The 17,247-nt window shown below is 60.9% G+C and overlaps 1 protein-coding gene across 33 annotated transcripts in view; it reads left to right on the top strand.

The window, feature by feature from the left end:
- Positions 1-1,591: 1,591 nt before the first annotated feature.
- The window catches only part of TCF3 (transcription factor 3), a 35,431-nt gene continuing 19,775 nt past the window's right edge, over positions 1,592-17,247 (top strand). For 26 of the 33 annotated variants that reach the window (XR_011540676.1, XR_011540675.1, XR_011540674.1 and 23 more), the window contains exons 1-3: positions 1,593-1,731; positions 3,670-3,801; positions 7,247-7,319. Coding sequence is in view for 19 of the 33 variants with exons in the window: in XM_070622377.1 (XP_070478478.1) it covers positions 3,730-3,801; positions 7,247-7,319 (145 nt within the window). In the remaining 14 variants the exon portion in view is untranslated. Of the gene's footprint in view, positions 1,732-3,142; positions 3,802-7,246; positions 7,320-17,247 lie in introns of those variants that run through there. The other 7 variants (XR_011540669.1, XM_070622383.1, XM_070622378.1 and 4 more) reach the window with 5 other exon arrangements.

The raw sequence follows: 17,247 nt of genomic DNA, 5'->3' as shown, positions 1-17,247 counted from the left end.
GCATTGTGGGGAAGGCAAGGCTGGCCCACCCCAAATGAGGTGGGGACCCCGAGAGGTCTGAACCCCACCTGATCCTCGAGAAACTCCCCCCAGGCTGGAGGGAAGCCAGAGCTGGCCACAAACCCGTGGGGTCAGGGTTGGGCCACAGGTAAGGGCTGGGGGCCGAGGGGGCGTCCACTCCAGAGACCCTGTCCGTCAGTGGGGAGAGGCTGAAGGACTCAGGCACGGGCTGTGGGCGCCCACTCTGTGCCCATTGCTGCACCCTTCCGTTTTCCTGATGGGGAAACTGAGGCCCATAGCACGGCAAGAATTTGCCCAAGGCCACGGGGAAGAACGAGGGATTGGAACTTGGACTCCAAGACCCACACCTCCTGCCCCAGGCCTGCAGCCAATGACGGATTCTGTGGGCCAGAAGGGGTCAGAGTGAGGGTCAGCCCACCTCGGGTGTAGCAGGAGGGGCCTGTGGCTTTTTTAGGAGCCCCCTAGTTTTCTCTGTGGGGACATGGGGAGCCACGAAAGCCTCTGTCATTTTCATTTATAATTATTCTTATTCCCATTCTGTAGGGTCTGTGGTCCTCAGAAGTCGAGGAGCCCCTGGCTCTGGGGGGATCTTTGGACCTCAGTGGACGCACAGACTACTGAGAATCAGAAGGCCCAGTGTAGCCTTGGTCCTGTGCAAATTCAGATCCAAATCCCATTTTACAGCTGAGCAAACTGAGACTCAGGCAGGCAAAGGCCACCAGCAATCAGAGGCACAGCGCCGGTGCCACGCGGGGCTCTTCGACCCTGAAACAGAGCTGGCCTCGGTTGCCCCGCCCGTGAAATGGGTCTGCTTCATTCCCTCGGCGCCGGGGATGCCCGCTCGCAACACCCAGCCCCGGCAGCTAGCCCTAGAAACACAGATACGACCCAACCGAACAGGCCGCGCGGGCGGCCACGCCAACCTGAGAATAAAACTCCAAATCCCCTCCCCACCCCCACCGCTTCTCGCGGCCTCTCGCTCGGAGAGTCCCGCCTCTTTCTTCGCAGGGCCGCGCGGTAGAGGGGCGGGGATGAGGGCGGGGTCTTGCCACGAATGGCGGGCGGCCCCGCCAATCAGGCTCCCGCGCCTCCTCATTGGCCACCTTCGCTCTGCCTTATCTTTCCATCTCAAGGTCCTCTGCCAGTTGCGTCACGGGGGCTGCTTCAGGCCCGCGTGCGCCTCCGCGCTGGGAGATAGTCCCCCCCGCCTCCCCGCGCTGTTGGCCGGCGGGCCCCCCCTCGCGCGCCCCCGCTCCCCGGCGCCGGGTGCCGCGTGGCCGCCGCTGGACTCCCGCGGGCGCGCCGGGCGGGAGGAGGGAGCCGGGCGCGGGCGGCGGCGGAGGGATCCGCGGCGGCGCGGGTGGGGCGCAGGGGGCGGGCCGTGGGCGTGGCCGGCGTGGGGCGGGGCCTGCGCGGGGCGGGGGGCGGAACATGTCTCCCGCCGCAGGAAGATGAGGCAGCGGCGGCGGCCGCGGGCGTAGCGGGCGGACCGAGCCCAGCGTCGCGGGCGGCGGGCACCGCGGGCTCCGCGCACGCCGCCTCCGCCAGCCCCGGCCGCGCAGGGCCCCGCGGGCGCGGCCACGCGGGAGCGCCCCAGGCCACGCGCCGCCGCCGCCGCCGCCGCCCACGCGCGCCCCTCGGGCCCGCGCGCGCCCTTTGTCCGGGGGGGCCGTTCATGCCGCCGCCCGCGCGCCGGGCCGCGCCGAGCAGGTAACGCGCGGGGCCGGGGGCGCGCGGGGCCGGCGGCCGGGTCGCCCGAGTCTGGGGCGGGGGCGCGCGGGCCGCCCGAGTCATTGTTCTCTCCAACTTTGCGCCCGCTGGGGGGCGGCGACGTGGAGGAGCGCGCGCGCCCAGCCCCGGCCCCCGCCCCCGGCCACTTCGGGAAACTTTGCGGGGGCGCCCGAGGGCCGGCCGACCGGGCGTGCGCGCGTCCCGGGCGCCCCCTCCCCGGGAGGCCGGCCGGAGTTTGGAGAGGGGCGCGCGCGGGAGGGCGCGCGGGAGGGGGAGCCCTTTTGTCTCCGGGGAAGGGGCTGCGCGCCGCGGGCTCGGGTCGGGGCCGGGGGCCGGGGGGGAACATCTGCTCCGCGTTACCGCGGGGAGAGGCGGCGGCGGGCGGCTGGGGGTCGGCAGCAGAGCTTCAAAGGGCTCCCGGGCGCGCCGCCTGCACCGGCTGCGGGGGGTGGGGCGGGGGATTGGGTTCCCGGGCCTCCGCCCACCCCTCCTCTCCCCCCCCACCCCCGAGAGGAAGACGCTCTCTGGGCCGCCCCCCCCCCCAAGCGTCTCCCGAAGTGGGTTCCAACACTTTCCCAGTCTCCCCTCCCAAGTCCCGGCGACCCCCAGAAGTCTCGCCGCGGCCCCCTCTTAAGAGCCCGTTTCAGCTCCCCCTCCCCCGAGTCTGCCTTCAGATCGGTTTCAACTACCCCACAAAAGAGTGCGGTTTCGTCCTCCTCAAAAAAAGTCAGTTTCACACGCCCTCCAAAAAAGAAGAAAAAAAAAAACTTAGCGGGGGAGGGGGTGCGCCGGGGCATCCGTTTCACACCCCGTCTCTAGTTGGCCCACAAAGCGGGGAGTTTCTCCGCTTCTGAAGTCGGGTCTCCCTCGACCTCGGAACCCCCTCTCCCCCGCAGCCTCTGGGGTTGCTCCGCGGCCGCCCCCGCCCCCCACCCGGGGAACCCGGAGGGGCTCGGCCCGCTGTCTGTGTGCGGGACGCACCCCTCGCCCTTCGCCCTCCGCTGGGGTGGGACGGGGCCTGGCAGGTGGATTCCCCACCCCCATTCTAGCACGGAGCCCCTGGGACCCTGCGGGGGAAACCCTGCTTTTGCGACCCCCTCCCCCCCCAGGGGCGGGCGGCGGCGAGGGATGTTTTCAAAGTTGCTTAAAAATAATTCCCGGATACATCGCGACAATAAAACAACCCAGGGTTGTTTTTTTCTTTTCTGAGTTCGGTTGTTTTTTGTGGGGGGAGGAGGTGAGGGGCGGAGGGAAACTTTGTGGGTAGGTCGCTGCGCAGGGCGCCCCCCCCACCCCCAATTCGGTCGTGAACGGGGAGGGGGCGGCTCCTCCTCACTTGTGGATTTCTTTCGCTTTGAATTTGGGGGTGACCGGGCCTTCAACGTGCTGTGACAGCTGCTGGGAAGGGGGGGGTCCACCAAATTTCCTTGGGGGCGGGGCCTGGCTCGCCCCTCCTCCTTCTCGGGGGCGTGGCCAGTGGGGGAGCCTGGTGGGGGGGGGTTGGAAATGGGAGAAGTGGCGGGGGAGAGGGGTGGGTTCTGGCCGGCGGGCTCCCCGCCCTGCATCCCGTTGAAAATTTGCAATTTGATTCCCGATTCCCTGGTGGTCGCAGAGAGAGTTCAGGGGAGCTGTATTCTCGCGCCCACCCCGCCCCCCTCATTGTTCAAACTCCCCGCGGGCTCTGGGGAGGGGTCTCCAGGGGCCCAGACCCCTGGATCCTGGCTGCCCTGCCCCCACCCCTAGTGTCAGGAAGGGACTCACTGTGGGGAGACCCAGATCCTCTGGGTGGTCAGAGGGGCCTTTAAGCAGCTCTCCCCTCCTCATCTGGCCACCCCGGCCTCAGTCGCTCACCCTTTCTCTCCTCTCCCTGTTTGTCCGTGTGTGTCTGTCTTGGCACCTCCCTTCTCCACCACGCAGGGCAGTCTCCAGGCCTGAGGTGCCCACCCTGGCCCCTGCGCCCACTGTCACCGTCAGAGAATGAGCCAGCCGCAGAGGATGGCGCCCGTGGGCACGGACAAGGAGCTCAGCGACCTCCTGGACTTCAGCATGGTGAGCCTCGATCCCATTCTCCCGGGCTCCTCCCCACTGCAGCCCAGGCCTCCGGCCACCTCTTGGACACCCCGGGCTTCCTGGGAAAGAAGCATCTGCAGAAAACCCCCCCGACAGCCGGGCCTTAAGCTGGTTTGGATGGAAGGGCCTCTGGCTGGGGCCGGGGGAGTTGGGGTGCACTGCGACGGGTAGGTTGGCACCCCCACAGCAGTGAGCAGCAGCCAGGTCCTCTCCAGCTTCCAGAGGCACCTGTCACCCCAGGTGTTTGCCCAGGCACAGCTTGGGGCTAGTCCACCACTTTACAGATGGGGAAACTGAGGCCCAGAGAGAGGGAGGGGCTGCCCAGAGCCTCCAACACCTCCATGGGGAGGCTCGGCCCTGAGGCTCTTGCTTGGCTCTGGGTGGGTGGTGGCCTTGGCATTTGTGATCTGCAGAATGGGTGTGATCAGGGTTATTCACTCCATGTGTGTGCAAAAAAAGAAAAAAGGAGTGTCCGGTGCCTGGCTGGCCTGTGCAGGGAGCAGGGACCCTTGGTGAGCCGGCAGACTCAATTATCAAGTCATGCGGTGGCCAGCGTGGTGTGTCGCCAGGAGCTTGGGGCGCAGGGGACAGGAGGAGACTGCAGGAGATGTGGATGGGCATCTGGGCAGTGCTGGCCCAGAGGAAGCTTTCCTGTTGGGGAGGGGGCGGGCCCTGGTGAGAGTGAGCCGTTCTTCACATGTCCCAGGCAGTTTGATCCACGCCAGAACGGCCTGTTTCCCAGCCGGGCAGATGGAGGTTCAGAGAGGGTTGCTGCCTTCCAAAGGTCACACAGCAGCCCTGGCGAGGCTGGAACCGGAGCTCCCCTTGCATGTCGGGAGCTGGGGCGCATCTTGGAGGACCAGGGCCTCGGCTTGCCTGTCTGTGCAGTGGGCCACCTGTCATGGGTGTTGGGGGAGGGAGTGGTTGGTGTTTCCTGGCAAACCCAGGAACCTGGGTACGGCCAGTTCCCTAAATCCTGCTGCTTCCCCTCCCCCAGCGAGCACCGTTCGGGCTTGAAACAGGACCGGGGAGGGAGTTTTCGGTCTGAATTTAACCCTCCACCCGTCCGGGGCCCAGGCCGCTGAGGTCTGTCGAAAACAAAAGTCCCCAAACCGAAACGACGTCAGCCGCCCTGCGGAAAAGCAGAGCCCACGGGACGGGGGGCCACCGCTCCGGAAGGGCCACGCCGGTATTTTTAAGCCCCGTCTTATTTTTGCCTCCTCGGCTGAGTAATCAGGGGTGCAGCTCGCTTGTTTTTTTGTTAAACTGACAAGTCATAGATCACTGGGCCGGAACGGAGCGACTGGGGGGCGGGGGGGCGGCCGCACGGGCCCCGACCTGGCCCCTTCGCCGGAGGGTCCCAACGTGTCCTCCCCCCAGCTCAGCACCAGGCACCCGGTTTCCAGATGAGGAAACTGAGGCCGAGAGGGCTGAGGTGCCCGGTGTCCCGTGGGAGAAAGGCCAGGGCTGGGTTTCCATTCGTCCCAGAGAATGCCCCGGCCGAGCGGCGGGCGTGGAGGCAGCCCCCCCGTTACAGCTGTCGTCCCCTCCCATAGCTGCCTTCCCACCCCCCCCCCGGAGAAACTGAGTTAATGTATTTCTTTAAAACAACTCGTTTTTAGACCGCAACCAAAGGTTTTAAAGGGCAGCCGCTTTCTTGGGTGAAGTTCACATCAAAATACAGAGAGAAAATCAAACCACGCTGTCAGACCCCCGTCTGCCCTGACCTGGCCTTCCTGTCTTGGAGGGGGTCAGAAAGAGGGCAGACGCGGGCCTGAGGGCTCCCCAGCCTGGGGCTGGGCTTGAGGGGTGGGTGGGAGGGGTGCCGCTGGCAGATGCTCGCCCTGTGACCCGGCTGGGTGACCCCGCCAGCCCAGGGCGCCCCTCTGAACCGTGCCCAAGACGCCCACGTGCGTTTGGGTTTCAGGATGTCCCACGTGGCCTGAGTCCTGAGCCCGTTTCACAGAAAAGGAAACTGAGGCTCCGAGGGGTTCAGGGCCTGGTCTGGGCTCGTCATGAGGCCTGTGGCGCCCACAGGACACGGCCCAGTGCCCCGTGTCACAAGTGCCACGTCAGCAGAGCCTCTGGCACCCTAGAAGACGAAACAGAGAGGTGGGGTGGAGCCCCCACACACCCAGGGGCTTGGCTGCTGACCCCCAGGCCTCAGGTCCCGTTGGTTCTGGTCCTGGCTCAGGCCAGCCCCTCCCTCCAGGCCTCAGTTTCCCCAGGGGGGAGGAACCATCCTGGAGGACAGGGCCCTGGGGAGGCTGGACCAGTTGAGTGGGCACGCCCCTGAGTTGGGGCACAGATCTGTGAAAACCCGCCCGGGCCCCACACTTCCCATGAGTCTCTGCTCTTAGTCCTGCCAGGGCCAGGTGGCGTATGGCCTCAGTTTCCCCTTCTATAGAATGGGGCGTGGGGGACAGGACCCCACTTTCTGGGCCCCTCCCAGGGCTCGTGGTGCCACCACGGGAGTCATGCCCCCAGGCACTGCACCCCCACCTCCTGGCTGGCCAAGGAAGGTTTTGGGGGGCCTTGAGCTGCTCCCCAACAAGCCCTTGACCTCGATTCTGGCCAATTTGAATCACCTGAACCCCAAACTGGATCTGTAAAACCCAGACCCTCGGGGCAGGGCGCGGCCGTGTTTTGTTTTTTCTGTGGCAAAAGAGTTTGTTGGTGTTGGGTTTTCCTGGTTAATGCTGCTAAGCTGGTTAATCTTTAGGGACTTAGCGCGCTGTGTTGGGGTGAGCCAGGGCAGGGAGGGAGAGTGGGGTGTGGCCGTCCCACATCAGGCCCCGGAGATCCACCGAATCAACCGTGGGGGTGGCAGCCTTTTTCTTGTCTCTCCAGTGTCCTGCGTCTGAGCCTGTTTCCCCTTCTGACAGCAAGCTGCGGGGTGCCACGGGAGCTGCTCTGGCAGCTGCTGAGCACAGAGCACGGGGCTGGGGGTGCCGCGGGGGTCGCTCGCCCCGGGTCAGTCTCCCTGTCCCAGTGTTGGGGCCTGGCTCTCCCCCCCATTCCTTCCACTTAAGGTCAGGGGCACGCGAGGGAGTGATGCTGGGCTTGCTGGGAAAGGTGGCGTGCGTCGCGCAGGGGGCTGGAGCTTCCGGTGGTCCTTGCTGGTCCCCCTGCTGAGCAGCGGTGATCTCCCTTCCCTAAGTTGCAACTTGGGAACTTTGTATCGGTTCTGAGAGCAGATACATTGTATCAAGTGCCTAACAGGTTACTCTCCTCTGCTGGAAACAGTGTGCAAACAGCAGCGTTTGTATCTCCCGGGATGCTGCTGGGGGGCGGCCAGGGGGAGCCTTCTGCGCAGGCGTGTGCGGCCAGGCCTGTGCTGCCTGTTTCCCCCTGTGTGGTCTCCTCCAGGCGGAGCCCCGTCCCCAGGCTCTGCCCCACTCACGTCTCTCTCCCTCCCCTGCAGATGTTCCCCCTGCCGGTGGCCAACGGGAAGGGCCGGCCCGCCTCCCTGGCCGGCGCCCAGTTTGGAAGCTCAGGTAGGACCGGCTGTCTCGGGGCTGCGCGTTTGTGGGAAGAGATGGGCGGTGCAGAGGGGCCGGGGCGGGGACGGCGCGGCCTGAGCCCAGGGCGGGGCTGACAGCCGGACCCAGGCTCGCGGACGGGGCACCCGGGGAGGAGGTGTTTTGGGGCGCGCCCAGGCCTACAGGTGGAGTGGGGGGGCGAGGCCTGGGCCCTGGTGTGTGTGGGAGGGTGTCTGTGTTACTTACGGGGGGGCCGTGTGAAGCAGCAACTTGAGCCTCCGAGGTCCCCCTAGCCCAGGTGGGGTCCTGAGTCTCTAATCCATCCGCCCTGGGGAAACCAAGGCACAGAAGGGGCGTGACGTGGAACCCCAGCCCTCACCAAATCCCACCCAGCTCCTGGCTGTTTTCGTCCAAGTGTGTGTTAGTTGCTTACTGTATATGTACCCTGCACTGGGGTGACCAACTGTCCCGGTTTGCCTGGGACCCAGGGGGTTCCTGGGACTTTGAGCTCAAATTGGGAACATCCCGGGCACACCCGGACTGGTTGGTCACCCTGGCCAGCACTGAATGCCGCCGACAAGGCAGGGGGAGGACAGACAGCACGGCCTGAAGCAGCATATAGTGGGAGTCAGGCAGCAGAGTGGCAGGGAGGGGCTGTCACAAAGCCAGGGCCTTGGGGACTGTCTCCGAGGAGGGGATGTTGGTGCAGAGGCCTGATGGGGATGGTATCAAGGCAGGGGGCACAGCCTGTGCAAAGGCCCTGGGGCAGGCCTGGGCTGGCATATTGGAGGAACAGAGAGGAGGCCCGTGTGGCTGGAGCAGAGGGACAGAGAGGATGGGACAGGTCGTGTGGGGCCTGGTGGGCCACGGGGAGGACTTGGGCTTCTCCCCATAGGGAGGTGAGAGCCTTCAAGGGCGGTAGGCAGAGAGAGGTGCCGTTGGGGAGGTGCATGTTGGGGGGTCCACTTGCACCATCGGTGGGGTTTGGGGAGTACCTCCCGGCACTAGGTGTGGACTTTAGTGTTTTTCTGGGGTCTCAGGGTCCGAGCTGTGTCCTTATGTGTCTTGGGGATCCAGGACCCAAGGTCCATCTTGGAGTTGTCTCTGAATCCCACCCGGGTGTCCAGTGGGCTGCGGCTGGAGGAGGAGGGGGTCTCGAGGGGCAGTTCACGCTCACCCCCCACCCCCAAGGGAGGGATGTCGTGTTGCCGCCCCACTGCCCTGCGTTGGCCTTCCCCTCCGCCTGAGGAAGTGGCCGCAGGACTGGCCGGAGTCCTTCCTGAGATGTGGAAATCCCCGCAGGCCACCATGCCCCACCCTCGGAAGCTGCCCCGGGAGCCAGGGCGCTGCCACTTCCCTGCCTGGCGGAGGGCCAGGCCCCGGGGGCTTCCTGGAGGAGGTGACACAGGCATGCCCTCCTCTCCCCCTCTGCCCCAGGCCGTCTTCCCTCGTCCAGTGTCCACTCACAAGGCCAGCAGCCCCGAGGAGCGGAAGCCAGGGGCCTGTGAGCCCCTCGGCCACCGGGAAAAATTCTTCTCTGAGACCCCCCGCTCCCCGCCTGGCCTGAGTGAGACCCCCATGACTATTTGCAGATTGACTTCCTGTTGTATCTGCAGCCCCGGCTCGCTCTCTGGCCCTGCCCTGACCCCCATTGGACAGTTAGGGTCTTGCCTTGTTCCCCCGACTCGTCAGGCTGAATTTTCTTACTCTCATGGGAAGTGGCATGGTTGGTCCAGCCTGAGACCACCCCCAGCCGGACAGGCAACTGGGGACCCCACTCCACCAGCTCAGTTCGAGAGTAGTTGATGCCAGCCTGAGCCTGGGGCGGGGGTCACAGGACTGAGGCCCTAAGACCCGAGCCGAAGGGCCTTGTCACTGCCTCCCGACACCACCAGGCTGTGACACCGTGTTATCAGGTGACAGTGCTCCTCTGAGCCCCAGCTTGCTTGTCTGTTTGCCAGGCGTCTGCCTGTCAGCAGAGGGTTGGACGGGGGTCTCCCCTCCCTGAGCTCGTTCCCCGCCTCTTCCCGGTGGGACTGGAGCCCCTGGGGAGGGGGGCGCGGTTGGGTGGTCCGTCAGCAGGGCAGGACCGGGGGAGACCCCCTTGCCGAGCCTCAGTTTCTTTCATCCGTCAGTGGGTCACCATCCTTCCAGACGGGCCGTGTTGGCCTGGGGCTGGGGGGCCACCACCGTTTGTCAGGAGTTTCCACGTGCCTGTGGGTCCCCGGCACAGGCTCCCGTCACCCTCCTCGTCTGTGCTGGCCTGGCGTCTATTTAGTTTGGTTTCTCTGAGTCCTCAGTTGCTCCTAGATTCATCCCGAAAGGGCACTTTCTGCCAGCAGGTCAGCAGCCGGCCGGCCTGGGCGGTGTCCCCGATAGTGGCTGGAGCGGGAGGCGGGTGGGTGTGGGGGCCGCCTGGCTCCCTCTGATGGTGTCGGAGAGGCGAGGCCGCGCCAGGCGGGTATGCGGGTTTTTATCCGGATTGGAGGGCGTTTAAGACGAGCCGAGTGTGTCCCCCTCCCTTTGGAGGGGGCCCGGGCCCGATGACAGCACGTCCGCGGCCAGAGCCGGTGGGTCCGAGGCCCCAGGGACGGCAGGAAGCACTCGGTGACACAGCAGAGGAAGCGTCTTCCTATTTTTACCGTCCGCGCGGCTCTCTGGGTTTGTGCAGTTGTGGACGTGGCGCCCGCTCAGGGCAAAGACCAAGGGCAGGGGAGGCGGCCGCTGTGTCGTCTCCACAGGGGACCCTGTGATCCCGGCCTCCCAGGTGGATTCTGGACGGAGGACGCTGGCCGTGGACGTGTGATCACGCTGGGCACGTCCCCTGGTGTCCCATCGCCTTGGCCAGCGCCGGCTCTTCCTAAGTTTCCTCCCGTTCGCTGGGCCTCAGAAAGGGGTCCGCCGTTTCCAGGGTGCTGATGTCACCGCTCACGGGCGGCCGTCTTTGCAGGAGCTCATCCGCCACGTGAGTTCCTTTGTGACGAGTCTCCCGTCACTGTCTTGTGCCCTTTTTCTTTCTTATTTTGGAGTTGATCAACTTTTGTTTTTGGCTTTTAATTTTGGAAACTAGAGATTCACAGGAAGTTGCAGCCAAGTGTCCAGGGAGGACCCTCGCTCCCTCCCTTGGCCTCCCCCCCGCCGCCCCCCCCAGCGGCGACATCCCTCACATCTGTGGCGGGAGATCAGGACGAGCCCCCGAGTTTGCTCAGATCTCACCAGTTTACGTGCGCGTGTGCGTGTGTGTTTCATGCCGCATGTAGGGCCGTTAGGCCATGGCCACAATGCAGAGCAAGAGGCGTCCAATCAGAACACCGTCCCCCTCCATAGCCACACCCGGGGCCCCCCCACACCCAGGGCCACCGCTGATCTGTTCTCCACCCCACAGTTCTGTCATGTCGATAGTGTTCTGAGTGTGGACTCGCACAGTGTGGAACCTTCTGAGATGGGCCTTTTTCACTGAGCCTCATTCTCTCGAGATCCATCTGAGTTGTGGGCTGTACCACCAGTTTGTTCCTTTTATCGACACCCGATGAACTTTTGAACGTCAGCGATGATAGTGCTTATCAACCAGGACTTATATCACTATTTCTGGAGCACTGTGTGCCGGCCACCAAGCTTGGATCATTGATTTGAGCCCTCCATCCTCACAGGTCGAGGAAATAGGTATAGTTATTAGCCATCTTTTACCAATGAAGAAGCTGTAACCATCCCAGCTGACCACCCAGTCCTGCCTCCCATAGTGTCCTGTACCCCTGCCCTGCTCTGCTTTTACTGATTTGCAAGAACTCTTTATATAGGGAGGTTGTTAATCTTTTGTCATCTACATTGCAGCCTTTTTTCTTCACTCTCTCTTTGTAACCATTGCTACTGGTGGAGATTTCTAGTTTGTCTCAGTGGTTTACAGGTATTGTTTTTACATTGTCTTCTTATTTATGGTTTTCTGGCGTTAGTGCCATTTTGAGAACATTTTTAGGAATTGGTTGACAGTCCATTCTGTAGTGCTGATGTGATGGTCGTGAACGTGCCTGTTCCTCGTTGTATCAGGTTGAGGAACCTATGGGGAAAGATGCGGGAGGAGAGAAAAGCGTGCTTTTGCCATCCTGGGCAGATCAGAGATGTGAAAAGTGAGTGGGAGGGAGGGAAGCTTAACAGCAAAGTGATCAAGCTTGAGCTGACACAGCAGCTCCTGGCCCTGTGCACCCGTGGGGCTGCTCAGAACACGCGTCCCGGGGCCCTGCACCCAGAGCCGCTGGTGCAGAGGCTCAGACGGGGCCTGTCAGAGCTTCCAGGCCATTCTGAGGGACATCTCCAGTTAGAAGCACTTTTTTTGAAGAAGAAGATGATTAGCCCTGAGCTAATATCTGCTGCCAATCCTCCTCTTTTTGCTGAGGAAGACTGGCCCTGAGCTAACATCCATGCCCATCTTCCTCTACTTTATATGTGGGACGCCTGCCACAGCATGGCTTGACAAGCAGTTCCATGTCCACACCCGGGATCCGAACCAGCAAACCCCGGGCCACCGAGAAGTGGAACGTGCACACTCACCTGCTGCACCACCGGGCTGGCCCCTAGAAGCACTTTATCTACCAAGCGTATGTCTTTTTAAAGGCCAAGCCCTATAAATAAAGACCACACCCCTTTTATAAAAATTGACCCCATACTGGGCACAGTAAAAACCTCTAACATAAAAAATAAAGACTAAAGCATAAACCACATTCTCTGAGAACAATGTAGCAAAACTAGAAATAAAAAACCAAAAAGGAGAAAGAAAGAAAAAAACCTAACCACTTGGAAATACCGAAATTCCTTTTTACCCGCCTGTTGGGTTAAAGGGGAAATCAAAACAGCCCAGACAGGCTAGACAGAAATCAGCAGTAATGTAAACACGTTGAGACTGAGGTGCAGCCAAAGCTGTACTTGGGGAGGACTCATAGCTTTTGATGTTCTCATTGAAGCGGATAAAATGAAAAGAATGGGATTAAGCATTTAAGTTAGGAAGTTATAGAGCAAGAGAATAAACTCAAGGAAACCTTTATTGGTGGTTTTGAAGGGCTTCAAAGCATTTCCTAAATTGCCAATTACCTGTGAATTTTTATCTCACTTTTCTACCTTTTTATCTGTTACTATCTCAGTGCTACTCAATGTTCATTATTGTAGTTTTATGGTATTTTTATTGTCCTCCCTCAGTTCTTTTTCCTTTTTTTCCCCCCATGTTTTCAGACACACTGATTATTTTTTATGAACATTAGAATCATTATGCTATGTCTCTTCTTCCCACATCTCCCCCCCAAAAAAACCTTTGGAATTTGGATATTATGTTAAATTCATAGGTGAATTTGGGAAGAACTGTTTGTCTCTGTAGTACTGTATTTTCCTGTTGTGAGAACCTGAGGTTTTCTCTATCTGTTTTGTTTTTGCTGAGGAAGATTTCACCTTGAGCTAACATCTGTGCCCATCTTCCTTTCTTTTTGTTTTTTCGCTGAGGAAGATTAGCCCCCAGCTAAGATCTGTGCCAATCTTCCTCTGTTTTGTATGTGGGACACCGCTACAGCGTGGCTGACGAGTGGTGCAGGTCTGCGTCCAGGATCCAAACCCGCAAACCTAGGCCACCAAAGCAAGGCCCTCTGAACTTAACCCCTATGCCACGGGCCGGCCCCACTAAGTTTTGTCTTTTGACACTTACTACTTTTAAACTTTGAAAATTGGGATAAAAGGCACTTAGTCATTTTATACTGTTTTGTCTTAATTCCTTCACGTACTTTTCCAGTGAGGGTTATTTCTAGGTATTTGAGGATTTCCCGTGCTGTGGTTCGGGGATCTTTCTCGTCCCGTTTTCTCCCTGGTCGCCTCCTGACATCCTTCGTTACTCGTGTTTTCCCCCTGGTTCGGTCTCCCAGGTGAACCATCAAGCCGTCCCGGGGCAGGTGATCTGTGCCTTCTCACGCCCGCCGGTCTAGAACCGCACAGCGCGTGCTGCCTGGCGCATTGTCTGCAGGACCAACCCTGACACTGGCTGTTGGTTCCGGATCTTTCCGTGTGTGTTTATGGTGTTCAGGGCGTTTCCTTCTGGTCCTGTACGACCACCGGCAGCGAGCGCATGCGTTCCTTTCGGGCATGGTCCACGGACCTGACCTGCTGGCCCCCGCATCTCCTCGTTGGCGTCTTGCCTGTCTTCCTAAGTCGGAGCGGGTGGGGGGCTGCCCTCGGCCCCCCCCCCCGTATTTCTGACCCAGTTTCTCTGGAACAGTCTCTGCCTGGGACCCTGGTCCCCGGGCGCGTGGGGAGCCGCCCTGCCGCCCATTCGCATCCCTTCCTTTAGGAGCTGCCTCGTTTCTGTGGCGAAATCCTCCTCCTGAGGTTTGGTCCATGCCTCTTGTCAATTGTAGCGTTTTCTTAGGGAAAGAGCCCCCTTTTCGGGCATGTTTGAAGATGGTTAACGTTGCGTTCTTTTGGAGTGTGTAAAGCATCCTGTCCTTGTTTGGCTGGGGGTGCAGTCCGTGTGTCAGTCCCCAAATTTACTAATTTTTCCTTTTTGTTCTTTTGTCCTTGGGCAGCTGCCTCGTGCTTTGTCTGTCGCATTGATTTTTCTTCCAGGGAATCCACCTCATTGTCGAATCGATGTTTATCAATTGACTACTGTCTCTGTGCTACTTCTGTCTTAGTTCCTCCTCTTTTCAAAGTTGTTTTTATTTTTTTGGACTTTTGAATTTCGATGGCCACTTTTGTCCATTCTCTTCTCTCCTGTCGGTCGAGTCGTCAAGTGGCTAGCGTTACGCCATCCCTCTGAGGGCTGCTTCAGCCTCGAGCCGTACCCCGTTGGCATCGCAGATCCATGTTTTCATTTTTCTATAGATACTTGACTTTCTAAAAATTTTTTTTTTTTTTTGGAGTTCAGTCCTTGTGGAGATCTCTGGCCTGGCGAATTGCTAGGCCACCAATGCAGAGATCAGACGTGGCTCGAGCTGCTGTTGGGAAGATGCTGGGCGTTCCCGCCCTTGAAGAAATGGGGGCCCCTTTGTCACGCTCCATGGTACCCGAGGGATGAGGGATGGTTGGACGCGGAGCTGGGCGCTCTGGTCTCCCGCTCGACCACGTGTAGATTCTCATTGTGGTTAATGCATCGCTGGGCGTTTCTCCGGCCTCGGAGGATTCGAACGCCAGGTTATCAGCTCGAGCAACTCAAGTCAGGGCGGGATTTTCTTTGTGGGTCCAGCCTGTCACCCGCAAACCCACCCTCTCTTCCAGCAGAAGCTCGTCCCTGAATTCAGACTTGCCCGTGAATATTCCAGCCCTGCTCCTCGTCCGCGTGACTTGGTGTATACCTTTGTGCGTCTGACCGTATTTCATCTCCTGAGTTGCTTGTTCCAGAACTTGCTGCAGGTGCCGTGTGTTAGATTCCAAGAGATTAAGTCTTCAGCGGCCTTATATTTTCGGCCTTTGCTTCCATGCCCTCGCTTCAGGTTCTCTGCTTTCGTCCTCCTTCCTTGCGGCCACGTCTGTCGGGCGCACAGTCTCCTGACTCGGGTCTGGAAGGTCGTGCTGGTTGCAGCTCGACTGGTGGTCATATTCACGGTTTTAAAGAACACGTTCAAAGCTCCCCTTTCTCGCTCTGGCAACCCCCGGGGTGAAATCCCGGCTCCCTCTCCTGCATGGAGGAGGAGGAAGGCACCTTCTGGGCTCTCCTCCCCCACCTTGGTGTCTGGTGTAAAGAAATCGCCACATTTTGGAAACATTGTTTCTCTTCGTTTGCAAATTGCACAAGTCAGAATCCTGCTGGGAAGCAGGGGTCCTTGTGTATCGACTCTGCTGGTTAGGAGGCTCAGAGCAAGTGAGGGACTTACTTTCCTCTGCCTCAGTTTCCTCATCTGCAAAGTGGGGGCGGGAGCAGCCAGTCAGGGACCCCACAGTGGGCGCCCGGCTTGTCCTCCTGACCCGCACCGGCTGTGGAACCCGCCCTCTGGGTCTGGAGCGTTTCTTCAGGGGTTGTTTTCCCAGCAGGGGACATTGGTGGCTTTCGCAGGCAGGTTCCCCTCCGCGGAGGGACAGCTGGTTGGGGAGGGGATTCCCCGGTTGCCCCCTCTCCCAGCCCCGCTCCCCCTGGGGAGGCCTCGTCCGGCCGGCCGTCCTGGGCGTCCAGCGAATGCACACGCTTCTGTCCCGCCTTCTTTGCTTCTCCTCCGTTTTTCCCGGGGGTGGGGGGGAGCCCTGGGCGTCTGTGGCGGCTCAGTTTGGGTGGGTGTCCCTCCTGTTCCTTCCGGAGCATGGCCGGCTCCCAGGCGGCTCGGGTCAGGTCTCACATCCCTGCCTCTGCTCTGCGTCTGGGGCGTTTCCAGAACGCGCCCTCCTCCCGTCGAGTGTCTCCTCCGTGTCGTCCATCCTGCTTTAAACTTGGCTGCGATCCGCTGCGGTCACCTCTCCGTCACTTCTCTCTCTGAGGTCTCCTCCTTCTAGAACAGAGAACCCGTGGGCTCTGCAGCGCCCTTGGCAGCGGCGGCCGCTGTCCCCGACGTGCTTGCTTCCCCGTTAAACCCCGAATCCTTGGCTCGCTCCGTCTTCCGCGTCTGCGTCCGCCTCCCCGCGTGTCTCCACGCAGAGGCGGCCGGGCTGCTTTCTGAGCTCGGACTTGGGGTCGGGCGGTTCTCCTGTCCCCACGCTCAGGACTGCGTGGTCCCCCTCAGGCCGAAGCAGGAGGGGTCTTTCTGTTGTCACTCTGGTCCCGGATCTTAAATTTGGGGGTGGGGGGCAGTTTCCACTCCGAGAATTGCCCCATATTCGTGGGCCCCGTCTGAGGGCCGGCCCCACCCACCGGCAAAGCCCCGGGCTGGGGGTTCGGGAGGGGGGCCGGAGCGAAGCCTCCCTTCCTGGTGGATGAGGCCGCCCGTTTTGTCTACACGGCTTCCTGTTCTGCCGGGGGTAGGGACTGCTGCTTTGGGGGCTCCGGGGGACCCCATAGTCTTAGGAAGGGTGGGGGGTGGCGGCCCCCTGCTTTCTCACCCCCCCTTCCAGGGCAGAGCCTCCCCGGCCGCCCTCCCGCCTGGAGTCAGGGTGGGGGCGATGCTCTTCCTCCTTCCCGATCTTTTATAGAACTCGGGGCGCTGGGCAGGGCTCGGACACCGGCCCTGGAAACCTTATTAAAATTTAAAACCCCGCAGAATGAAAAACAAGCACCTTTGCGTATGAACGCAGAGGGCGGTGCTGGGAGGCGGCCTGGAGCCCCCGTGGCTCCAGGACAGGAAAATGAGAAAATTGCCCAAAACAGAAATCACGAGAAGTGAGCCCCCCCCCAGCTTGTGGGAGCCGACAGGCCCCCGAGGAAGGGCTGCCCCCCAAATTCAACCCCCTGTCTCCCTTGCCCCACTGTGACCCCGCAGGGCACAGGGCAGCTGGAGAGGCCACCGGCCGGTGTCTTGTCCTTTGATTATGCGAGAAAAGCTGGTGGGGGACAGACAGGCTCAGGGTCCCAGCAGCACCGGGAAAACTGCAGGAAGAGAGAAAGTGGAGAGTTGTTCTTGGGGTGTCCGGATGCGCATCCACCCAGTGAGGTTGTGGTGCGTGGTGGTGATTTTTATTGTCACTGTTGTTGTCGTCGTTGTTTTGATCTTTGTCTCGGGGGCCACGCCGCCCGAGCAGCAGGCACAAGCCGTCCAGCTCCACTCAGGGTGCTCACGGCCACGGAGAACTGCGGGATTTGTCTGTTGGTTGCACTGGCCACGGTTCAGACACGCACGTGGCCGCCACCGTGCACAGCGCAGGCGGAGAACTTGGTGACTGTCGCAGGAAGTCCCGTTGGAGACACGTTACATTATTTGTGGGCGCCATGAAGAAATGGAAAAGAAAGGTTGTGGAGGCTGGTTGGGGGGGCCAGTCCTGTGCAGGCAACGCTGGGGTTGCACAGAGGGCCCCGGGCTGAGAGGGGATCAGTGAGGTGACTTCTCTGAAGGGG

The sequence above is a fragment of the Equus przewalskii genome, chromosome 6 (genome assembly GCF_037783145.1).
Source record: "Equus przewalskii isolate Varuska chromosome 6, EquPr2, whole genome shotgun sequence".
NCBI classification, from domain to species: Eukaryota; Metazoa; Chordata; class Mammalia; order Perissodactyla; family Equidae; genus Equus; species Equus przewalskii.
The sequence above is the reverse complement of the archived record's forward strand: the minus strand, read 5'-3'. Positions and strand labels throughout refer to the sequence as shown.